The following is a 26086-nucleotide window of genomic DNA, read 5'->3' as shown; positions in this document are numbered from 1 at the left end:
ATGGCGGTGGTATCAGGCACAGGAGACAGGATGGCGGTGGTATCAGGCACAGGAGACAGGATGGCGGTGGTAACATGCACAGGAGACAGGATGGCGGTGGTATCAGGCAAAAGAGACAGGATGGCGGTGGTATCAGGCACATGAGACAGGATGGCAGTGGTAACATGCACAGGAGACAGGATGGCAGTGGTATCAGGCACAGGAGACAGGATGGCAGTGGTAACATGCACAGGAGACAGGATGGCGGTGGTATCAGGCACAGGAGACAGGATGGTGGTGGTAAAAGGCACAGGAAAAAGGATGGCAGTGGTAAAAGGCACAGGAAACAGGATGGCGGTGGTAAAAGGCACAGGAGACAGGATGGCGGTGGTATCAGGCACAGGAGACAGGATGGTGGTGGTAAAAGGCACAGGAAAAAGGATGGCAGTGGTAAAAGGCACAGGAAACAGGATGGCGGTGGTAAAAGGCACAGGAGACAGGATGGCCATGGTAAAAGGCACAGGAGACAGGATGGCGGTGGTAACATGCACAGGAGACAGGATGGCGGTGGTATCAGGCACAGGAGACAGGATGGCGGTGGTAACATGCACAGGAGACAGGATGGCGGTGGTATCAGGCACAGGAGACAGGATGGCGGTGGTAACATGCACAGGAGACAGGATGGCGGTGGTATCAGGCACAGGAGACAGGATGGTGGTGGTAACATGCACAGGAGGCAGGATGGTGGTGGTATCAGGCACAGGATGGCAGTGGTAACATGCACAGGAGACAGGATGGCGGTGGTAACATGCACAGGAGACAGGATGGCGGTGGTATCAGGCACAGGAGACAGGATGGCGGTGGTATCAGGCACAGGAGACAGGATGGTGTTTGTAACAGACACAGGAGACAAGATGTCGTTGGTATCAGGCACAGGAGACAGGATGGTGGTGGTAAAAGGCACAGGAGACAGGATGGTGGTGGTAAAAGGCACAGGAGACAGGATGGCGGTGGTAAAAGGCACAGGAAACAGAATGGCGGTGGTAAAAGGCACAGGAGACAGGATGGTGGTGGTAACATGCACAGGAGACAGGATGGCGGTGGTAACATGCACAGGAGGCAGGATGGTGGTGGTATCAGGCACAGGATGGCAGTGGTAACATGCACAGGAGACAGGATGGCGGTGGTAACATGCACAGGAGACAGGATGGCGGTGGTATCAGGCACAGGAGACAGGATGGTGTTTGTAACAGACACAGGAGACAAGATGTCGTTGGTATCAGGCACAGGAGACAGGATGGCAGTGGTAACAGACACAGGAGACAGGTTGGTGGTGGTATCAGGCACAGGAGACAGGATGGTGGTGGTAAAAGGCACAGGAGACAGGATGGCGGTGGTAAAAGGCACAGGAGACAGGATGGCGATGGTAAAAGGCACAGGAGACAGGATGGTGGTGGTAACAGGCACAGGAGACACGATGGCAGTGGTATCAGACACAGGAGACAGTTTGGTGGTGGTATCAGGCACAGGAGACAGGATGGCGGTGGTAAAAGGCACAGGAGACAGGATGGCGGTGGTAAAAGGCACAGGAGACAGGATGGCGATGGTAAAAGGCACAGGAGACAAGATGGCGGTGGTATCAGGAACAGGAGACAGGGTAGACCTCTGGGACCTAACCCTCCTTTCCACCACTTTTGGTGAAATACCAGGCATGTCTCAGCCATGGACACCTGAGTTTTTGCACTGGTCAGCATTGGAGACGTTCTATAACAAAGAAGGGTTTTCTCCAATAGGGTCAAGCTTGGACTGGCTCCGAGGGGTACAGGTGAATCCCCTAGTTGGCCCGTGAGCCATGTTAGCCTCCCTCACCTGCATGAGTGGTGCACAGTACAATACAGAAAGGGAGCGTACAGCATCTCAACCAGCCAATGTGTCCATACAATAAAATGGAGAGATTATATAACATAGACACATTGGGTGGAGGCGCATAGTCAAGCCAACAAGTATTCCCCTCCATGCAGGGTCGGACTGGGATGTCTAGGGCCCACCAGTGGAATTGTTTCTAGGGGCCCACCGCCAGGACCCTGCAGATCAGCGGTACCGAGACAGGGCAGTTAAAGGTAATAACATGTTGGGAGCCATGCTACTCACGCACTATACCATGTGCACTACATATACCTACTGCTACAGCCTGTATGGCAAGTGAACAGCATGGCTCCTAGAAATGTTACCATTACCCATAGCTGAAGTGTCCTGGAAAAGCTGATCTGCAGAGGTCCTGGCTGTTGTATCATCGCAGATGTAATATTGATGGCCTATCCTAAGGACAGACCATCAATATTAGAAAGATGGATACATCCTTTAAAGTGGTTGTCCAGGAATTGGAGCAACTCATGTGGTGGGAGGGAGGTGTAAAATAAAAAACAAATAAAAAAAGAATACTCATCTGTCCTTAGCGGTTAAACGGTTTTGCGGCGGAGAGCATAAAACGCACACCGCCGCACCCGGTCTGACAGCTTTCTGTCTTCTACATGCAGAAGACGGAAAGCTGAGAACGGACTGCCAAACGCTAGTGTGAACCTAGCGTCAGCCTAAAGCCCCATGTAGCAAGACAAAGCAAAAAGCGCTGCGGGAAAAACCCCGGCAGCAACACATCAGTTTTTCCTGCAGCGCTTATTGCAGAAACTCCGCAGAGGTTTCCTCTGAGGACTTTGTTTCCTTTAGGGTAAGTTCACGCAGGGATTTTTGGTCAGGATTTTGAGGCCGTATCTGCCTCAAAATCCTGACCAAAAAGATGGCTCCCATTGAAATCAATGGGAGCCGGTCAGTTCTTTTTTTTCCGGGAGCCGGTTTGCTCCAGCTCCCAGAAAAAGAAGCAAGGTGCTCATTCTTCAGGTCGTTTCGCCTCGCGATTCAGCCTGAAGACACTCCCTCCTCCCATCTAGGCCCATTTATTGGGCCTAATCTGGAGCAGAGTGCGTGACTGGATACCGGTGCAGTGCACCGGCATTCAGTCGCGGCTACCCGATTTTTGGTCCGGAACCTGAGGTGGCCTCCGCCTCAGGTTCCGGACCAAAAAACCCCGTGTGAACTTAGCCTTATACCTATAGTGAAACTGCAGGTGTTTCTGTAGATATAAGTGACATGCTGCAATTTCCAAAACCGCAACAGTTTTGGAAATTGCAGTGTGTCCGCCGTGTGTGTTTTTCTGCAATGTGTGGATGGGATTGCACTCACTGCGTTCAGTAATCCATTCGGAGAGTCTGCATGGGGACCCTTCCAAACAGACTACCGAACGCATTAGCAAGCGATGTGCAGTGAAAGCACACATAGACTATAATGGGGTCCATATGCTTTCCGTGCGGTGTCTGCATAGAACATGCGGACAGAAAAGTACTTTACAATCTACTTTCCTGTCCACATGACTCATGCGGACACCGCGTGGAAAGCACACGGACCCCATTATAGTCTATGGGGTCCGCGTACTTTCACTGCACACCGCTTGCTAATGCGTTTGATAATCCGTTCGGGGGGGGAGGGGGTTCCTATGCAGACTCCCCAAACAAATCACCGAACGCAGATGTGAACCAGGCCTTATACATATACCATATATACTCACACATATACAATACAATATACACATACAATACTATAGCACATATACATTTATATACATTCATATACCATATAAGTCATATATATACTTGTATGAATACTATATATACACACACACACATATATACATACACATTATTATAGCATACTGTATATACTCACACATACCTGTATACAAACATACAGTACTCACACAGTATACAGGACACATACTTTACACAAATGTACATATATACATATTAAACATACAGATTTTACAAAGAGTTTACTCACCTATTCCAGCAGCAGTCGGCTCCCTGTCCTCCCCACACGCTGCGATGTAACAGGACTCAGTGTGAGGAGGAGGGGGAGGGGGAGAGAGGAAGTGCATGCGTGTGTGCAGCAGGGGAGACCTCACAGGACAGCAGCTGCAGGTAAGTGAAGGGAGAGGCCGTTAGCTGATGCTGAAGAAAGACACGTTGTCCTCCGATGTGTACTTCTTCAGCATCAGCTAATGGGGGCCCCTGTGTGTGGAGGCAGATGCATTGGCCAGGTGCCCGGTTGGGGCCCCTGGCCATCCCGATCGGGTCCCGACCAATGCATCTGCATTGGTAAAAATCAAAACTTTAAGTCAGGGCTCGGGGGCCCACCGGGGGATTCCCCGGTACACCGGTGGGCCAGTCCGAGCCTGCCTCCATGGCCCCTTCTTCTCCATGTTACTGCGGGGCCCAATCCCCATTCATCTTGCAGTCCATTTGCTGCCTGAGGTCACAAATATCCCTGGTTCACAGAGCTAAGCGGGCCCTAGAAACAGCAGACTACTGACAGGAGGAACTACTACAGTAAGAAATATGTGCGGCCCATGTTTAGGAATTTGAGAATGAAATACTATCTGCATGTAGCTGGATAGCGGGCGAGATTTTGCACCACAGTATCAAAGTGAATGGGGGTTCAGTGACGTAGGACGACTGGATGTGGCCCAAACTACCGCGATCTAACCTGAAGAGCTGATAGTGCTCTCCCACAGACCAGTACCCCCAAATACAGCTAACCCCAGAACGGAGGCCCAAACCACTGGCTAAAGCTGGGGTAAGCTAGCAACAGCTAAACGCACACATCTAGGAACCTCAGAGCAGAAGACACTCCCATTTTCAACCCCTGGCACAAAGGATGGAATCACCAGTCCCTGAGGATGTCCCTTCAGGTTTTTAATTTTGTAGGAAAGAAAGCAGATCACAGCCATGGAAAAAACTAAAGGCATTTCATATGGCAACTTTCTAGCTTTTAGAAACACTAAAAGAAATCCAGAAAAATAATTGTGGTAGCCAGTAACAGTTAGATTTTTAGAACAAGCACAGGGAATGAATTATGGAATCGCTCAATTCTGAGGAAAAAATTATGGAATCATGAAAAACAAACAAAATAACACTTCAACACATCACTAGGACTTTGCTGCACCACCTCTGGCTTTTATAACTGCTTGCAGTCTCTGAGGCATTGACTTCATGAGTAATAAACAGGCCTCATCATCAATCTGTCTCCAGCCTTCTCTCATTGCGGTTGCCAGATCAGCTTTGCAGGTTGGAGCCTTGTCATGGACCATTTTCTTCAACTTCCACCACAGATTTTCCGATTTTTTTGGATTGAGATCCGGACTGTTTGCAGGCCATGGCATTGACCTTATGTGTCTTTCTTCAAGGAATGTTTTCAGTTTTTGCTCTATGGCAAGATGCATTATCATTTTGAAAAATGATCTCATCATCCCCAAACATCCTTTTGATGGATGGAATAAGAAAAGTGTCCAAAATTTCTATGTAAACCTGGACATTTATTGAAGATTTAATGGCAGCCATCTCCCCAGTGCCTTTCCCTGACATGCAGCCCCATATTATCAATGACTGTCTAAATTTGCATGTTTTCTTCAGACAGTCGTCTGCATAAATCTCATTGGAGGGCACCAAACAAAAGTTCCAGCATCATCACCTTGCCCAATGCAGATTCGAGATTCATCACTGAATATGACTTTCATCCACAGTCCACGATTGCCTTTCGTTAGCCCATTGTAACCTTCCTTTTTCTGTGTAGTTGTTAGTGATGGCTCTATTTTAGCTTTTCTGTATGTAAATCCCATCTTTGAAGAGTATTGTTTATCACTCATGAAGTCAATGCCTCAGAGACTGCAAGCAATTAGAAAAGCCAGAGGTGGTGCAACAAAGTATTAGTGATGTGTTGGAGTGTTATTGTGTTTGTTTGTTGTTTCATGATTCCATCATTTTTTCCTCAGAATTGAGCGATTCCATCATTTATTCCCTGTGCTTGTTCTAAAAATCTAACTGTTACTGGCTGCCACAATTATTTTTCTGGATTTGTTTGAGTGTTTCTTAAAGCCAGAAAGTTGCCATATGAAATGCCTTTAGTTTTGTTTCCATGGCTGTGATCTGCTTTTTTTTCTACAAAATTAAACAACTGAAGGAACATCCTCAGGGACTGGTGATTCCATCATTTGTGCCAGGGGTTGTACATAGCAAAACAGAATTCGTTAATGAACTCGTTAGTATAACTATGCCTAAATACTTGATGACGACATCACAGGAAGTATCTATACATCACGCCCAAATCCTCAATGATGACATCACATTAAGTGTCTATACATCATGCCCGTATCCTTGATGACATCACAGGAATTGTCTATACATCATGCCTGGATCCTCAATGATGACATCACCATTCCCAGACCAGAGAACTTGCAGTGCTCAGGCATTACCCTCTAAGATCCTGGTGACGCAGATATTTCTGCACAGATATTTCTCTTAGGGGGCGTTCACACTACCGTCTGTGTCCGAAAGGTAGTGTCCGCTCCTAGTGTCCGCTCAAAATCTGGCACGGACATTAGGAGCGGACACTAGCTGTGTCCGTGACACCTGTCATTTATTTAAATGGGCATCGGGTGTGTTCTTTTGCACTCCGTGCCCTTCCTTCATTGTCCGCTTGTAAAGATGTCCGACTTTTCAAGCGGACAGAAAAACCTGACATGTAGGGTTTTTCTGTCCGCTTGAGAAGTCGGACATCTTTACATGCGGACAGTGAAGGAAGGGCACGGAGTGCAAAAGAACGCACCCAATGCCCATTTAAATAAATGACAGGTGTCACGGGCACAGCTAGTGTCCGCTCCTAATGTCCGTGCCAGATTTTGAGCGGACACTAGGAGCGGACACTACCTGTCGGACACTGACGGTAGTGTGAACGCTCCCTTAGCTTGGTGGGAGCAGGAGCCATGATGGCGGTCGGATTTGTGGTGGTAGTAGACTGTTCCTTGAAGAGCGCTGATCTGCGTTTATGTTCTCGGTTGACAACAATTTTGTTTTGCCTCTATCTTGGGGCCTTCCATTGCCCTTGTGCCCCATTATCCTCACTAATTATTACCCTGGTTGCCCAGCGCAGTCTGTACTGAACATAGCTGACATCACTACCATTACCCATTTCTGTATACTTGTGTATTTGTGTTTGGTGCCTCTGGTTTAATATTGTATATATTATATGTGTTTTCCGTAATGGTTTATCACCCACTGTTGGTTACCCTTTACCTATTCAAGGCTTGGTACAACCCTGGCCAATCATGGGCCACTGTGTGGGGTTTGGAGACTTGAGTCTTGAAGAGAACCGTCAGGGCCTGAGTTCTAGCAGTGAGTGTTGGCACTGTGAGACCTGTGCACTATTGTGTTCCTGTCAGCCCCTGAGGGAGAGGATTACAGCCCAATTCTGTGCAAACAGCCCTGAGTCAGGGAAGAACAGTCTGTCTACTGACCAAACACTGTGCCAAGGAAGAGAGAAGGAGTCCTGCTAACCAGGAACTGTATTCTGGGACCCACCTAGTAAAAAGTATATGGACCCGGTTGCGTCCATAATGGAGTTGCTCCAGCTAGGTCCTCCCTCCAGCAACTCCAATCTAGTCACCTCACTATTGAATAGTCTAGAATGAAGTTGCTGGAGGGAGGACCAACCTGGAGCAACTCCATACTAGACATTTTTTTTTTTTTTACCCCTATCAGTATGTCTTTGGAGTGTGGAAGGAAACCCACACAAACATAGGGAGAACATACAAACTCCTTGCAGATGTTGTCCTTGGCAGGATTTGAACCCTGGACTCCAGCGCTGCAGTGACATACTAGAACCAACTCCAACTACAGAAAGTGCCCCTAGGAACTCCAATATAGTCTTCTCACTACAGGACAAGCTAGAGTGGAGTTTCTATAGGGATGATCCTGGAGTATGGTCGTAACTACCTAAGAGGGACATTAACATATATATATATATATATATATATATATATATATATATATATATATATATATATATATATATATATAATTATCAATAGGGATGGGGAAAAAAACATTCCTGGTAATATATACATATATATTTATTTATATAATATGTTATATATAATATATTATAATTAGAGATGAGCGAGTACTATTCGAAACGGTAGTTTCGAATAGCACGCTCCCATAGGAATGAATGGGAGCGGCCGGCGCACAGGGGGTTAAGCGGCAGGACGCCGGCCCTGACTGCGTGTCGCCTGCGTCCATTCATTCCTATGGGACCGTGCTATTCGAAACTACCGTTTCGAATAGTACTCGCTCATCTCTAATAATAATATACAGTATGTATATATAGTACGTAGAGTGGGTGGGAGGGTGGGTGGTTTGGGGGACAATAGTCCTTGGGATCTTGTCGTTCTCCTTGTTTGATGGCAGGTGGTCAATGGACACGTGGTGAGTATGAATGGGTGGGTGATTTGGGGTATAATAGTCTTTGGGGCCTCATCTTCCCCTTAGTTGGTGGCAGGTGGATACATATTGGGCAGCGATCTCCACAGTGGTCTCTTCTTCTCCCATTAGGATGTAGAGTTTCCTCTTCTCATCTACAGAGGTGAAATCCGGGATGTGGGCCGAGAGACTTTGGAAGTAGACGGCCCTCACAGCTGAGTATTTGGTGCAGTGTGGCAGTAAGTGGGTCTCGTCTTTTAGGGTCCCCTGGGCACAGTGTGGTAGTAATTGTATGATATGTAGGTGCACCACCTACTGGATATATGTAGTAATGTAATGTAATGTAATACAAAAATTTTTGAGAGAAGTCTTCAGTAGTTGATACCTTTATTAATATATAATGTGTAATATATACGAGCACCACCTGCTGGACATATATAGTAATGCAATGTGTGATATACAGGATGCTGCCTGCTTGACATATGTAGTAATATAATGTGTAATACTGTATATTGGATGCCACCTGGTGGACATATATAGTAATGCAATGTGTGATATACAGGATGCCGCCTGCTAGACATATGTAGTAATATAATATAATGTGTAATACTGTATATTGGATGCCACCTGTTGGACATATCTAGTAGTGTCGTGTGTGATGATTTTTCTGTTGTATAAGAGCGGCATCTAGGGGTAAATATTAGTAATGACTGTGCATAAGCAAAATGTTTGTTTTCGTGCCGTGTTAGCCAGTGGGTAGGAAATATAAAAAACAAAAAACTTGATAGTCTTCAGTAGTTGATATCTTTTTAATGGCTAACTAATAATGATGACAGATTACAACGTTTCGGAACTCTCGGCTCCTTTCTCGAGTAAATTTAAAAACCCTTCCAGATGGAACCATCCTGGCCACCATGGATGTAGAATCCTTGTACTCCAACATCCCACACCAGGACGGTGTAAACGCCTGACAGTTTTTCATGGAAAAGCGAGGTATGAACGCTAAATCGGTGGTGAAACTGACAAAATTCATCCTCACCCACAATTACCTCTCCTTTGGTGACTGTATCTATCTACAGCAAACTGGCACCGCAATGGGGAGTAAAATGGCGCCACAGTACGCTAATCTCTTCATGGCCAAGCTTGAGAGTGACTTCCTCTCCACCTGCACCACCAGGCCTCTGGCCTACTATCACTTCATTGACGATATCCTAATCCTTTGGACTGGGTCTGAACAACAGCTGAAAATCTTCCATGAACAATTCAACCAGTTCCATCCCACAAACCAACCTGACGCTCAATTACTCCTTCTCCGAAATAAACTTCCTGGACGCAGTCATCAAGATACAGGACAACAAAATGGAGACATCACTGTATCGGAAACCAAGTAACCACCCAACCTACCTAAGATGGGATAGCTTTCATCCAAAACACATAAAGAACTCCATTGTCTACAGCCAGGCCATCAGATACCATCGCATATGCTCAAACCCTGCAGATAGAGACAAACACCTTGGAAGCCTCAGAAACACATTCTTGAAGCAGGGTTACCATCCAAAAACAATTGATAACCAAATCACCAGGGACACCAGAATACCAAGATCAGATTTATTAAAATACAATACCAAACAGGAAAACAACCGGGTGCCCCTGGTCGTCACATATAACCCACACCTGGAGACGCTGAGAGGAATCACACGCAAACTACACCCACTACTGCAAAAAGACAACCGTCTAAAATCCATATTTACAGACCCCCCTCTCCTGTGCTACAGACAGCCACCAAACCTCAGGAATATGGTGATTAGCAGCTCACTGTCACCTCTAACTAACAAAGGAACATTTCCATGTGGACAGAAAAGATGCAAAACCTGCCCTCACATACTGACCACTGACAGGATAGAGCTACCAAACTCTAACAGGGAATATAAAATCCCAGGTACGTTCACCTGTAACACACCTAATGTAGTGTATTTAATAATGTGCACCAAATGTCCCACTGAAAATCTGTATGTTGGAGAGACCGGACAGCTGCTTAGAATGCGGATGAATTCACATCACCATACAATTAGAGAACGAAGAATGGACCTTCCCGTATCAAAACATTTCTGCAATGAGGATCATAATATCACCGATCACATGAAAATTTTGGTTTAAAGAGGGAATTTTAAATCAAAGAAAGAGCGACGGATTTATGAGTATAAACTTATGACCCTGCTTCAAACACTGGAGAAGGGGTTAAATCTGTCACTTGGTTTTATGGCATCTTACAGAAATCACTGACCTGAGACCCTGAGAACTGATAAGAACCTGGAATTGCTTATATTGTTTCCACCAATTACTAATAACCCTCTTTCCCCCCCTTCCTCCTAGAATTCTATCCCTATGTGTCCTTTTGTACATAAATCTGCTCCTTCAGAAATGGTTTTTAAATTTACTTGAGAAAGGAGCCGAGAGTTCTGAAACGTTGTAATCTGTCATCATTATTAGTTAGCCATTAAAAAGGTATCAACTACTGAAGACTATCAAGTTGTTTTTTTGTTTTTTTTTATAATGACTGTGTAGTGAGTCATAGCGCCCTCTTGTGTGTCATTTCAGTGATGCAGGCTTCTGTTGTTTGAGTTTTTGGTTATTGGTCACATCCAGGATCACATCTGTTTTCACAAGATTCCTATGGTGGTGTTGATGATGGCTGACCCTATGGGGTCCTGGCTGATAAGGAGAATAAAGTCTTTGGCCAGGAACAGATTTGTGAACATCTGGGGCTGGGACCACCCACCACAAGCCAAATCCATAGATCATAGAGTGGTCCATAGGGGGGACGTGGTTTGCCGGCGAGAAGATAGGACGTGCTCTCTAGAGCTCCTCGCGACGTATCCCAAAGCTCCTCGGCATCTGTGCTATTTTTGACCGACCACCTACTGAAGACGCCCAGTGGTCTTCCCTGGACCCCGGTGGACAATTTTGGGGCGTTATCCTCTGCACTTACCCAGTCACCGGCCCCTTGGACAGCTGCGGCCTTCTTCTGTGCGACGCTCTGCCATCTTGCCTGCCGGTCCTTCCCTGCCTCCAGGACCTGCGCAGTTCGGAAGATGAACTCTCTCCTCCGGCTGCATTTTCCTCCGCGGGCGGTGAGTTGACACATTTTCCCTCTGATTTACGCAGCTCCGAAATTTACCCAGGTATATTGTTCTTGTTCTAGTTGTGAATTTTTGTTTTTCTGTGTTCTCCCCCCTCTTTTACTTGCTCCCATCTCCCCTCCCCTGTCTTTAACTTCACCCACTTTCTCTTCTACACCTGTGTTAACATGTAACTGCGTATTTCATATATGTTTTGTTCATGACTTTGATTTGAAGAGAGGGGCGCTGTTTCTACGCTCCCCCAGTGTGGTATTGGTTCCTTTTTTTTCCCCTTCTGTATATATTGTAAAACCTCCTTTTTCTCTTAATAAAAATCAGATTTAAAATAAATAGAGGGGTCCGTAGGTAGTACAGCCAGTGCTGCATGGCTATATACAGATGATAGTGCAGCTCCGCTATCAGAGCCTTTTTCTTGTCATGGAGAACGCATCGGGGTTGCCTTCTTTGATCTCTGCTCTGGTGATTAATCTATTGGAGATTAAGCAGAGCTATTGCTGGGGGGGGGGCATGTGTCCCAGGTGCTGGTTGTGAAGGAGGGGGGAAGGGGGGGTTCATGAGCGCCAGGTGAAGGAATGATACTCTGGTGGTGGAGTATCTATAGTAGTGGCGAACCTCAGGGGCCCATAGTGGACAGGGAGCTGTAACTTCAGAACCGTGGGGGCTGGTCACCAGGCAAGTAAGAAGCGTGGAGGGCTTTCTGCGAGTTCACACTGGTGCTTTTATTGGGTGGAGTTTACAAAGGCCAAACACAAAATAGCTTTCAGCAGCAAAAAGACAACTCAAACAATACGGCTTCATTCAGCCAAGTGACAGAGGACACCAACAGCACAAAGCAGCCTCTGTGACAAAAGCAGTCCTACAGGCTCACCAGGTTGGCAGCTTGTCTTCACTCACAGTCCGTGTTTACAGCTCAGGTTCCACCGTCAGCAGCAGGAAGGAGAGGAGCCATGTAAACGGGAGATATTTTCCCTCCACCACTTTCCCTCTGCCTGCCTACACATTGTCCCCTCTGCCCAAAGCCGTAGAGCTCAGCACCTTTAGAAGAAAAACAATGCATTCTAGATAAGGCATCTGCATTTGTATCAGCCCTCCCGGGTCTATGCCTGTTTTTGTCAGATACTATCACCCCGAAATGCGTTCTTTTACCAATAAACTTACCTTCGTTACTACTCTTGTCCAACGGACAGTTGAATCTCCCGAACGAGTGTGCAACCGGGCTAAGTTTGAGATATTCCTCCCTCACACTCTTTCCATGTTTCCTTAGGATAGGCCATCAATATTACATCTGTGATGATACAACAGCCAGGACCTCTGCAGATCAGCTCTTCCAGGACAGCGTGGCTACAGGTAATGGTAACATTTCTAGGAGCCGCACTGTTCACTTGCCATACAAGGTGTAGCAGTAGGTTTAGGTAGTGCAGTGGTGCCCATGGTATAGTGCGTGAGCAGCATGGCTCCGGACATGTTATTACATTTAGCCTTCGTGTCTCGGTACCGCTGATCTGCAGGGTCCTGGCGATGGGCCCCTAGAAACAATTCCACTGGTGGGCCCTAGACACCCCAGTCCGACCCTGCTTCTAGTCACCAAAAATCCAGAACTGCTCCATCTTTTCGTGAGTAGAAGTTGCAGCCATGGCACCCTTGGGGTCACAATGTGGTTCCATTCCATTTTACAAGAGTCGCGGACAGCATTGCCATGTAGCCCTTGCCTTGGGAGAGATCCCCTCTATAAAACTACACACAGAGCTTCATTGTGAGTAGGACCTCCTGAGGAACAGAGTGAAGGTCAGTGCTGCAGTGGAGAGCACATAACTTCACAATATAGCTGTCAGTAAGTTATTGTAAGTAACATTACACTACACACAGTCACATTTTGGGATACTGTGGCTGAATCCGAAGAGGAAGCTGCATATAAGGCACCTCAAAAACACTGACGACCTGAAATATGGTTGCCGGGAAAATCTGAAATTCTTCCTCAACATTGTACAAACCTTATTTAGAGTTACAGGAAACATTTGGTGAAGGTGATATAGGGGAATCTACAAGTTATTACATCCAAGAAGGGTCTCTGTGGACACTGTGCACAACAATTCTGAGCCCAAACAGTGGAGACACCTTCATTACCATGGACCGCTCCCCTGACCCTTCCTTATTCCACCCTCACAAGGAGGAAGAAAGAAAATAATGTGAAGAATTTTATGTGGTAACATGAGAGGACGTGGAGGTAAAGATGTGAAGCTCTTGTGCAAAATCTGCCCCAGGGCTCCCACTTACATATCATTTATACCACCAGGCTCTTCTCATGTGACACAGGGCTCTTTGGAGTTTTTTTTTTTTTTTTTTTTTTTTAACATTAAAGTTTATTAAGGGTTTTCAAAGAGTTTTACAAAAGGAGAAGAAGGGGTGAAAGGGAAAGGCAAGGAAAAATCGAGGGAACAATGGGAAAGAAAGAAGGAAAAAGGGCTGGGGAAGAAAAAGAGGGGAAGGGAGGAGAAAACAAGGGATGGCAGACTCTGACGCAGCAGAGTTAAAATGAGCAACAGCAAGAACCGCAATATGAAAACAGAAACAGAAACTGTGATCTTCAATATGAAAATACAAATAGAAACCGTGTGAATGCCGGAGAAAGAAATACAACTAGAATCATAAGAAAACAAACAGGTATCACAGGGGCACAGAGGGGAAAAGGGCGCGGAAATCCGGGGAGCAATAGAACAAGTTCCACAGAAGCCAGGTCTGATGGTGAAGCCTATCATCAGGGCGAAGCATTGCCAGCATGTCCTCCATTGTACGGAGGTGAAGGAACTCCTTAAGCCAGGAGAGGAGTGTGTGGGGGGGATTGGGACTTCCACAACCTCGGGATAACTGAACGTGCCGCTACTAATATAAACCCCAAAAGTTTGCGAATGGGTTTCCTGAACTTGCAAGAGAAAAGGGAGAGAAGTAGAGGGGCCGGATCATCTTCCAGAACGACTCCTGTGACCTGAGAAATAACCCCTCTCACTCCATCCCAGAAAGGCCATCGTGCCACGGTCGGAGAGACACCTCCAACACCTATCAGATGTAGAGGGGTAGATGTTGTGGAGCAGAGTGGGGACCCTGTAACATCTAGAGAGAATCTTTGTAATTAGTTTCCTGAGCCTTACAGGAGATTTATGGCACATATCGAAGGCCGATGACCACACACCCGGCGGAAAAGTCGCCACCAGCTCCCTCTCCCACCCCCCACATAAGGCGGCAGGCCATCTTCAGGATCCTCTAACAGAAAATTATACAGAAGAGAAACCGTGTGCCCCGGCGGGGAAGTGGAGAGACAGAGATGTTCCAAGGGCAGAAGTGATCTATGAACGTCGTGTGAGCGCCTCAGGGACAAGTAAAACTGCGATAGTTGGGAGTCGTGCCAATGCGCGGCCACCGAGTCCGGCCTGGGCGCTGAGACTAACAATTCCGAGCAAGGGAGGAGAGCAGAGGCAGATGTAACATGTTTAAGTCGTAGGAGAGGGCGGACAGGGGGATGACCTAGAAAAAGGGAATCAAACGCCGCTGGAAAGTCTGGGTTGCCCGAGATCGGAGTCAGAGGGCCATCATTTCGGAAAAGCCTCTGCATGTCACCATAGATTCGACATACACCCATAGTTTGACGTGCAACAAAGGGAAGCAAATAGGGTTTACAGTCAGTCCAGAATTTCTTGTGGAGCCAAGGAAGTGCCGTGAGAGGTATAGGGCTCAGAGACTCCTCCAAGGCGACCCAGAGCTTAGAGCGGGAAGCATGGTGCCCATCAAGAATACGCGTGGCGACCGCCGCGAGGAAATATTTAGAGCAGTCAGGTACTGCTAAGCCGCCTCTCCGCTTGGACCAAGACAAGGTACTCCGCGCAATGCGAGGGGGTTTAGACGACCAAATAAATTTACAAAAAGCTTGTCTGACCGTATTGAAAAAAGACGCCGGGAGAATACAGGGGACCGTCTGAAAAAGATACAACAAACGAGGGAGAATGTTCATTTTCAGGAGATTAATGCGCCCCAACCAGGCGAGACCCTTAGCATCCCAACGACCGAGATCAGATCGCAGTGTAGCTCTTTGGATTTTGTGTGTATCCCTCTAAACCCCTTTTAGCTGGACCACTAAGGTACCTGTACCCAAGAAACTCATCCCTCATGTCCCCTTGTTCTCCTGAAGTCTCCAGGTGTTTTGGGAGTGTTTGCAGGTTTGTCCTATGGGGGCCACAAATTAAGGAAGAGCCTGGGCATAGGAGGGGCTCATAACCCTGGAATGACTGTAGTGACCACCAGTGTGAGATACTAGAGATGACCCTGAACCAGTGTAGAGCACAGTATCTCCACGCGGACACAGAAGGAAACAATGTGTGATCCCAACATAGACCAGTGTGTGGTGCTAAGTCATAAGTACACAATAGCTGACCGAAGAGCTGGCAATCTAGATACCCCATCCATGTGGAGGCTGCAGTTGATATCACCAGTCGTAATGCATGAAGCCTTATAAGCCATAAGGTCAGTGACTCTCCTGGAGAACTCTGCTCTTGTCTAGTGCCTACAGTTATAAGTCACACCCTGCACATAGCACTATAAGTCCTCACACCGCCCTCTCCTACCTGCTCAGGAAACTCCGAGCGATCACTTTCTATCTCCAGCTGTTGTGAGCCCTGGATGTCAGGAAACTATCAGCAGGTATGAAGTATCTGCATCTGTCTGTGTAGCGAAAGTCTGTATGTCTTGAGAGGCAGTATGTGGGTGCAGTATGGCATAACGTTTCCTTAGTGTCCCCCACACAGTACAATGCCCCTCAGTAGCCCAAAACACCATATAATGGACCCATCAGTGTGCAAAGAATAGTATATACTGTATGTGGTGTACAGCGAGTGTAGAGTATATGTGCGGTGAACAGTATATATAGTGTGAGTAGTGTGTACAGAGTAGTATGTGTGTGTTGTACAATGTAGTAAGTGAAGAGTAGGATATGTGTGGTGTAGAGTGTCTGTAGTGTGTATATGAGCAGTGTATAGTATATGTAGTGTGTGTGGTTTACAATATGTTTAGTGTATGTAGAGCAGTATATGTACAGTCTATAGTATATATGTAGTGTACAGTGTGTGTAGCGTTGTATATGTGCAGTGTACAGGATATGTAATGTGTATAGAGCAGTATAGATGTAATGTATAGTTTGTATCTTGTGTGTAGAGTAGTATATATGTGGTGTGCAGTATGTGTAAAGTAGTATAGATGTAACGTTTGTAATGTGTTGTACAGTGTATATTGTAGTATATGTGTATGGTATACAGTGTGTGTAGAATAGTATATGTGTAGTGTAGAATATCTCTAGTATATGTAGAGTAGTATATGGGTGTGGTATACATTATGTGTACTGTGTAGAGCAGTATATGTGCAGTGTACCGTATGTGTAGCGTGTGTGGATCAGTATGGTTTACTGTAGAGTAGTATGTGTTTGCTGTACAGTTTGTGTTGTGTGTGTAGTAGTATAGGTGTAGTGTACAGTGTGAGTAGAGTGGTATATTGTATGTGTAGAGTAGTATTCAGTGTATGTAGCGTGGTGTATATATAGTGTACAGTATGTGTGGTGTGTGCAGAGTAGTATAACTGTAGTTTACAGTATGTGTAGTGTATAGTGTGTGGAGTAGTGTATAAGATAAGATAATCCTTTAATAGTCCCACAGTGGTATACAGTATGTGTAGAGTAGTATAGGTGTAGTGTACAATATTTGTAGTATGTAGAGTAGTATAGTTGTAGTATACAGGATGTGTAGTGTGTGTAGACTAGTATAGGTGTAGTGAACAGTATGTATAGTGTGTAGAGTCGTATAGGTGTAATGTACAGAATGTATAGTGTGTGTAGACTAGTATAGGTGTAGTGCACAGTATGTATAGTGTGTGTAGACTAGTATAGGTGTAGTGTACAGTATGTATAGTGTGTGTAGAGTAGAATAGGTGTAGTGTACAGTATGTATAGTGTGTGTAGACTAGTATAGGTGTAGTGTACAGTATGTATAGTGTGTGTAGACTAGTATAGGTGTAGTGTACAGTATGTGTAGTGTGTGTAGAGTAGTATAGGTGTAGTGTACAGTATGTATAGAGTAGTATAGGTGTAGTGTACAGTATGTATAGAGTAGTATAGGTGTAGTGTACAATGCAGAATGTATACTGTGTGTAGAGTAGTATAGGTGTAGTGTACAGTATGTATAGTGTGTGTAGAGTAGTATAAGTGTAGTGTACAGTATGTGTAGTGTCTGTAGACTAGTATAGGTGTAGTGTACAGTATGTATAGTGTGTGTAGAGTAGTATAGGTGTAGTGTACAGTATGTATAGTGTGTGTAGAGTAGTATAGGTGTAGTGTACAGTATGTATAGAGTAGTATAGGTGTAGTGTACAGTATGTATAGAGTAGTATAGGTGTAGTGTACAATGCAGAATGTATAGTGTGTGTAGAGTAGTATAGCTGTAGTGTACAGTATGTATAGTGTGTATAGAGTAGTATAGGTGTAGTGTACAATGCAGAATGTATAGTGTGTGTAGAGTAGTATAGGTGTAGTGTACAGTATGTATAGAGTAGTATAGGTGTAGTGTACAATGTAGAATGTATAGTGTGTCTAGAGTAGTATAGGTGTAGTGTACAGTATGTATAGAGTAGTATAGGTGTAGCGTACAATGCAGAATGTATAGTGTGTATAGAGTAGTATAGGTGTAGTGTACAGTATGTATAGTGTGTATAGAGTAGTATAGGTGTAGTGTACAGTATGTATAGTGTATGTAGAGTAATATAGGTGTAGTGTAGTCCAGAATGTGTATGTGTGTGGAGTAGTGTATATGAACACCTCTATACTGGTGCTGATGCTTCGCATTGCTAGGTCACTACTTTGTGTGTAGTCAGAATCTTCATCCTCAGTCTCAACAACCTGAAGAAGTTTGTTTCTTCCAGAGCATCACCCCAAGAAGCTTCTGCTCAACCCACAGGAAATCACAAAACTTTCTGTTATTTTGTGTCTTCTAGACTATACAGTGTGAGGTGGACAAGATCACACACAATGGCGGAAAGAGGTGAGGAGCGCCAAATAGTCAGACGCCATCACGACGCTGTATGGAGGGGCGTTATCTTAATTTCTAGTCTTTTTTTAAAGCGATTTTATACCACGTGTCCAAGGATCAGCGCCCACATGCTGCTCCCACTTGGTGCCAAGCAGTGACCACTAGAATATCATAGCTTACCCTATAGTCCACTAGAGCAGCACTAGGCCATACAGTATCCATATATTGACTTATTGAGCTCACATAGCTCCAACCAATCATCAGATTTGCATCCACCAATTATTACCTATGGTCCTGCAGTGGCACAGTACCCAACCACACAGTGGTCACCCTTTGTCTCCACTTTCACCACACTGAAATTACTAGTTTCACAATAGTGGAGGTCTGTTATGTGAGCACTATATGGCAGTATACGGCTAATAACCTACAGATGGAGACGTCTGTTTGCCACCTTTGCCTCAATACTACAATGTTTTCAGTGGTTTCCTGGAAGGGCTTAGGCTGTGACCTCTTCTCTCTGTAATGGGTAATGCTAAGCCCCTCTCTCATCCAATTTATTAACTAGTCATTATAATTCTCCGGACAGAACATGAAGTGGACAAGAAGCTGAGCAGCCTCATGCAGAACAGCTCCATAGTGGTGCCAGCGATGGACGACCTGAGGCACTTGGGGCTCCTGACCAATGAGCAGTATGAACTTGTGAAAAACAAAGGCACCCCGCAGGAGCAGATGAAGGAACTTTACCGACAAGTCAAGGGCTGGAGCCACACTGCAAAAACAACTGTCTACCAATGTCTGCAAAAATACAATCCACTTGTTATGATGAATGTCGAGACAAGTCTTCAGTCTGTCAAAATCCAGCCAGAACATTGTCCCTCTCATGAAGCTTCTACAGCCGACTCCATGCATTCAGTCCAAAGGATCTGGGATGACCGGCCAAATGTAGACCACAAACCCGCTGCACACACCTTAGCGGAGATCAGAACTCGTCTTCAGAATGAACAGACAGAGGAGAACCACAGAATAATATCCATACTGGAGAAACTGACCTCACAAACAGATGAGCTTCATCAAAAAGTCCACCACCTGCAAGAACATGAAGCAGCAGAAAAAGCCAAGTCTGAAACTATCACAAAGAGAATCGGCGTCATGTTTAGTGACAGTAGAAGACAGATGGACAGCCTAGAGAACAGAGTCATGAGTGAGATCTCCAGGCAAAGAGAGCAGGTATCACTCTCAGTTTCTTATTTGATCCATAGGCTATGGGTCAAGAAGGAGGAGCTACGTCGTGAGATCCATCACATTGAGAAGATGTGTGCTGTTGCTGACCCACAGACCATATTGCAAGACCTAGAATATACTGCTTGTATAGATTCAGAAGTAGAAAGGAGGCTCTCTGCTGTGCGGGGCATGGACATGGGTCTGATCACTGCAACCTTACACTTCGGCCTATCTAACATTATCACCAATATAAAGAGAGGAAAAATTGCCAACATCTTATTAGATATAAAGACAGCAGAGAACCACGTCTGTATATCCAAGGATCTGAAGACAGCAGCCTGGTCACAGAGAGACCTCCAGCGTCCAGACATTGGGGACAGGTTCATTCAATCACAGGTTCTGAGCTGTGAAGGGTTAACCACAGGACAATGGTACTGGGAGGTGGAGACCAGTGAGGTGGGAGCCTGGAGAGTAGGGATGAGCTATCCAAGTGTAGCCAGGAAGGAGGAACAAGGGTGTGTAGGAAACAATGAGAAGTCCTGGTGTCTGTGTCGGTGGATAGGCAGCTACGAGTATGCAGTGTTACATAACGGGAACATCACAGAGATCAAAGACAAGGTTTCTTCTCAGAGGTTTGGGATTTACCTGGATTACGAGGCCGGGCAGCTCTCCTTCTATGAGCTGAGGGACCCCATCAGATACTTACACACCTTCTCTGCCACCTTCACCGAGCCCCTCCACGCCGCCATCTATGTCTGGAACAGAGGGTGTGATAGGGACTGCTGGGTGAGGATCAGGAGCTAATGGCAATGACCAAAGATCTAGAATGGACATCTTATATCTAGATGGATCTGATGGTGAGACAAACAATAGAATGTGGGTCACCCCAAACCCCAACACCCATAGGAGCCTTCTGGTGACATCAGGAGAAATTACATTTCATACAATTCCTCAAGTCGCACCCTACTGTCCTTGACTGTAGGCAGCACTAGATGAAGACACCTAGACCTGGAAACCATCGGGCATCAGGTGGAGCAGCCTGTTGTGTGTGTGTCCTTCCTAGCACATGGTAGTCAGAGGTTTCCTCCGGGTGCTAGGGGGGGACACATACACAACAGGCTGCTCCACCTGCGAGCAGAGACCAATGCACCCAGGAGCAACAGGCTCTTCACGTATGGCAGCCACCAGCAGAGGGTACATTATAGGCTGGTGCTACACTCCAAATACAGATGGTATCCTCTTGTGATATGTAATGCCAGCCATATCCATCCACTTAACTGATGCATTGTCTTCAGCAGAGAACAGAGGGAGAACTAAACTGGGACCAGGACTGATGGGGGGGGGGGGGGACTGGAGCAGGGCTTGTGGTCTAATATCAGGTGTACATATAATTTACTGTATGTATTGTGAAGGGTTAATCTTTGCAACCTTGGTTATATTGAGAAAAATAGTACAATAGTAGCTTGCTGTGATCATAGTGCTGACCTTACAGTTCAGCCAGTCTAGGGCATAGTGATATCGAAGCTGGGAAAAGAAGAAGATGTACACAGTTCTTGTTGTGTCTGCATGTCATAAAACTAGGCCCGGAAGCGGACCTCCCTGTAAGGGCATGTACCCTGTGACTGTAGTATATCATACTCCTAGAGGTATCCAATGGATGACACGGACAACCATGTGTTAACTCATGTATTGTTTATACACGTATTCATAGTTTGTAAACGCCCATTTTGTACTTTGACCAGTGATAATTCATATTTCTATATGATGTAGTTTGTTATGCCTAAATTAGCATACAGCCATTATTCCTCTATAAAAGCTAAGTAATATGTAATAAACTTTGGAACATCCTGATCACGATACTTGTGTGTCCGACTGTGTGTTCTCCGAGCAATTGCTGTGACGTCACCAATACACCTATATTGATTAATTAGGACTACGGCAACATATCCAGGGCTGATTGCCCCTAACCGTATATAATAGAAATCCTGTATCACCAGATCTGTATCCTCTGGTTCTTGATAAATCTACAATAGTAGAGGATCAGGGAGGGGGACAAATGACCCTGTATTTGTGGCCAGTGCATGTGACATAGATAGAAGTGGCAATCTGCAAAGACCTGCATCACCACTAGAGGGCGCTCACTGCACACTGATTGTTTAGTTCATTCTGGAGCTTGTATAAAGGGGTTGTCTGGCGGATTCTTCATCCAATATATACACACAATAACTCCTTGTGGTACTCTCTAAAGAATAGATCAATAGAACATGTCATGCCCATGCATGTGACGTCAGTCTAAACCCAGAAGTGCCGTGACCTGCACTGCACCGGCTGCGCCTTGTTATGAAGTACAGGTAGTGGCACTTATGGGTGTAGACTGATGTGACATAAATACGCGGTACATGCGCACTTCACTTTCTGAAGTTTATACAAACCCCAAGCCAGGATGGAGGGTTGAGCATCTTCAGCTGGTCCGACCTACATGGGCTCTAGGGGTGAGTAATAGACAGCGTCATGAAGCCCAAAGTGAAGATTATACGCCCCTAAAGCATATGTCAACTAATTTGTGTAGATTAACTATAGATGCTATTTTGTGCTGACAGACTCCCTATAAGTGCGGTGCACCACAGCCCATGCACTAATACAATCACTACACCGCTTATATCACACACATACAGAGTACAAACCCTCTGCTTGCTACCTGTATGGCAATGAATCTTCCTTTGTTGGTGATGAAGCTTGAAGATGCCTCAAGTATGGAGACACTAGTGACCGGCGTTGCTCAGGGGCGATTTTGGCCCATTCTTCCACTCAAGCAGTCTTCACATCTTGAAGGTTCCTCTGTTTCATCTTCATCATCCTGTTATTTGACAGCAGATTTTTATTAAGAATGTCTTGGTACATTTGACCATTAACCCTTCCTTCAACTCTATGATGTTTGTCAGTGCCATACACTAAAAACCAACCCCTCCTGGAGGGTGTCCCCATTTCTCCATTAGTGCTACACTCCCACATCACTTTAGTCTCTAAACCCAATAAGGATCCTCTGGTGTTCTCCATTAATGGCCTATTGTCCTATCAAATACTGAGCCATTCCACCTACGGTTCCTTCCCCATCAGAAACACACTAGGTGAGGCCGTCCTCTCTCCTCTAATATGTGAGCTCTGTATTGAGCCTCTGGCAGCCTCCATATGCCTTAATCCTGATATTACGGGTATTAAAGTTCCACATATGCGAGTTCCACATAGCCATCATTATTAATGGGCCACCCATCTGCAAGCCATTCCCTTTTGGGCCACTTCCCAAGCATACAAGAGAGGGTGGAGATTGACAGGCTGTGATTTGCCTCCATGCACCGGTCTCCCCCTTCCTTCCCAATCCCTACACTAGGTGCCTTACCCTTTGAAGGGTGATCTGCTGCTCTGCCTTATCCCCCCCTCACCTTGGGTAGATCCTTTAGGATCTCTTTCCTATGCAATCCGCTTCTCCTGGAGGCTTCCATGGTTTGGAGCTGACCTCAAGGCTATCATGGATAAACTCTTTATGCCAATGACACAGCTGGATCCCGTGGTTCATTTACCCAACTAACCACCAGGACAGATGGGCAAGTCGTCCGCCAAACTCTTCCTTTACCTTTGCACAGTGGCTAAATCACACATAGCCTTAAATAGAAAATCAGCCAAGAATATTCGTAACTTGGTATACCTGACCGCTGACTCAATAACACATTGGTGGTCTTTGACTCAACCTGGTCCCCTTGGGATACCCATCGTTTCCCTATATATATCTTCCCCCATCTTGATGTCTAGTTTCATTCCGTCATCGTTGGATTTTTACTTGACTGTATTTACCTTGTATTTTTAGCTTATCTTTTAAACTGAAAACTTTAAAATTATATAAGTTTATAAAAATATTAAAAATTAAAAAAAACAAAATTGAAATCCCTCCCTTTCCGTGGATTAGAAATAAATTAACTCTCCCTGTGCCCCAAAACATCCAGTCTACAACTAGATAAAAATATTTTTCCCAGTTAGGTGTTAAAGCAAACTAAACGTTCGGACAACCTTCCATCATCATACTGAGGTTTCATATAACTATTATCACATTGTCTCCTTTCTGTGAAATCCGCCATTTTTCACACTTTCCCTACTTGTGTATTTAGAGATGTTCCTGCCTCTCACTGAATATTACTGTGTTACTTTTCGTTTTTTTGTTTTGTTTTTTTTTTAATTAAAACTCATGAAAACAGGCCTGAAACAGAAATGATGGGACCCCTGAAAATAATGTGACCAAAGGGACATGTTACATCTCGGTTTGGCCACTAAATAGCATCACAGCAGTCTACAATCTTGGAGTCAATGGCCCTGTATATAGGGCTACAGATACTCGCTGGGCTGTTCGGTGACCTGTATATAGGGCTACAGATACTCGCTGGGCTGTTTGGTGATATAGTGGGGACGATACTCAACATGGACCGGAGGAAGCAAAGGAAAGCTGTCTAAGGAGCTTAGGAAGAAGATTATAGAGAAGCATGTTAAAGGTAAAGGTTATAAGACATCTCCAAGCAGCTTGATGTTCCTATGACTAGAATTACACGTATTATTCAGAAATGTCAGATCCCTGGGGCTGTAGCCGACCTCCCTGGACGTGGCCGCAGAAGGAAAACTGATAAATCAAAGACCGATAATACGAATGGTGACAAAAGAGCCCAGAAATACTTCTAAAGAGATTAAAGGTGAACTTCAAGCTCAAGGAACATCAGCGTCAGATCGCACCGTCCATCGTTGTTTGAGCCAATGTGGACTTCATGGGAGACAACCAAGGAGGACACCATTGTTGAAAACAAATCATAAAAAGCCAGACTGGACTTTGCCAAACTACATGTTGACAAGTCACAAAGCTTCTGGGACAATGTCCTATGGACAGATGGGACAAAAATCTAATTTTTTGGCAAAGCACATCAGCTCTATGTTCACAGACGGAAAAATGAAAAGAATACTGTCCCTACTGTGACACATGGCGGAGGCTCTGGTATGTTCTGGGGCTGCTTTGCTGTATCTGGCACAGGGTGTCTTGAATCTGTGCAGGGTACAATGAAATCTCAAGACAATCAAGGGATTCTAGAGAGAAATATACTGCCCAGTGTCAGAAAGCTTGGTCTCAGTCACAGGATAATAACCCAAACCACACAGCCAAAAACACCCAAGAATGGCTAAGAGGAAAACATTGGGCTATTCTGAAGTGGTTTCTATGAGCCCTGACCTAAATCCTATTGAGCATCTTTGGAAGGAGCTGAAACATGTCGTCTGGAAAAGGCCCCTTCACACCCGAGACAACTGGAGCAGTTTGTACATGAGGAGTCCAAAATACCTGCGGAGAGATGCAGAAGTCTCATTGACAGTCACAGGAACCGTCTGATCGCAGCGATTGCCCCAATAGGTTGTGCAACAAAATATTAAGTTACTAGCTTTTACCCGCGACTTCGTCTGCGGTGTTTTGAGAATTGGGCGGACACAGACTTGTGAGAGTAGTTAAAAAATGTTGGTGGGCCAGTAAATGAGATATTGTATATTGTGATTGCAAGGCTCCATAGACGGCAATATACGTGTATTGCCGTCTATGGGAGATTGTGTGCGGAGGTCAGCAGCAGGTTAAATGTTAATGGCTGCCATCCTTTGATTGCTGGGCTCCATAGACGGCAATGCACGTGTATTGCCGGCTATGGGAGATTGTGTGCGGTACTATTATCGCGGCTGTCTATAGCCCAGTTGCGATAGTAGGATTTAAAGTGCAGACGTGGGAGCGTGATGTGTTTGTGTCCTTTTATTTTATTCTTAGTTGAACTTGTTTTGAGTGATTGCAAGCCTCCATAGACGGCAATACACGTGCATTGGCGTTTATGGGAGACTGTGTGCGGTACTATTATCGCGGCTGTCTATAGCCCAGCCGCGATAGTAGTCTTGTAGGCACAGACGCGGAAGCTTGAAGTATGCTCCCGGTGGTCAGCGGAACAGGTCGGCTCGTGGGAGGTGGCCTGCAACTTTAAAGGCATGGAAGGGGGGGTGGGGGGGGACACTTGTATTGTAAGGCCTCCGGGTGTAGCGGAGAGCCGGTTACTCTTTGGGGATGGTGTGGAGGGCCGGCCCGTATGGGCTAGCCAGCGGCCTGTGGGGAGACGCTAGGGCGGAGAAGACAGGAGAAAGAGCGGGCAGCATATGGGGGGGGGGGGGGGGGACAGACACTTGTATTGTAAGGCCTCCGGGTGTAGCGGAGAGCTGGTTACTGTTTGGGGATGGTGTGGAGGGCCAGCCCATATGGGCTAGGCGG

The 26086-nt window shown here is 45.7% G+C and overlaps 1 protein-coding gene across 1 annotated transcript; it reads left to right on the top strand.

Annotated features, from left to right (window-relative positions):
- The first annotated feature begins 1156 nt into the window (after positions 1 to 1156).
- LOC142209955 (uncharacterized) lies at positions 1157 to 20565 on the top strand. The gene is made up of 5 exons (XM_075278990.1): positions 1157 to 1804; positions 5499 to 5624; positions 8331 to 8348; positions 11227 to 11473; positions 19127 to 20565. Exons 1-5 carry the CDS (start codon positions 1157 to 1159, stop codon positions 20563 to 20565), a joined length of 2478 nt encoding a protein of 825 aa, XP_075135091.1.
- Positions 20566 to 26086: the final 5521 nt, after the last annotated feature.

This window comes from Leptodactylus fuscus, chromosome 6 (assembly GCF_031893055.1).
Source record: "Leptodactylus fuscus isolate aLepFus1 chromosome 6, aLepFus1.hap2, whole genome shotgun sequence".
In the NCBI taxonomy this organism is placed as follows: Eukaryota; Metazoa; Chordata; class Amphibia; order Anura; family Leptodactylidae; genus Leptodactylus; species Leptodactylus fuscus.
The sequence above is the reverse complement of the archived record's forward strand: the minus strand, read 5'-3'. Positions and strand labels throughout refer to the sequence as shown.

Coding starts and splice junctions, on each gene's coding strand:
- LOC142209955 (XM_075278990.1), top strand. CDS start 1,157: ATGGCGGTGGTAACATGCACAGGAGACAGGATGGCGGTGGTATCAGGC. Junction 1,805..5,498: donor ACTGGCTCCGAGGGGTACAG/GTGAATCCCCTA, acceptor TGTTTTCTTCAG/ACAGTCGTCTGCATAAATCT. Junction 11,474..19,126: donor TGCATTTTCCTCCGCGGGCG/GTGAGTTGACAC, acceptor TTCTCCGGACAG/AACATGAAGTGGACAAGAAG.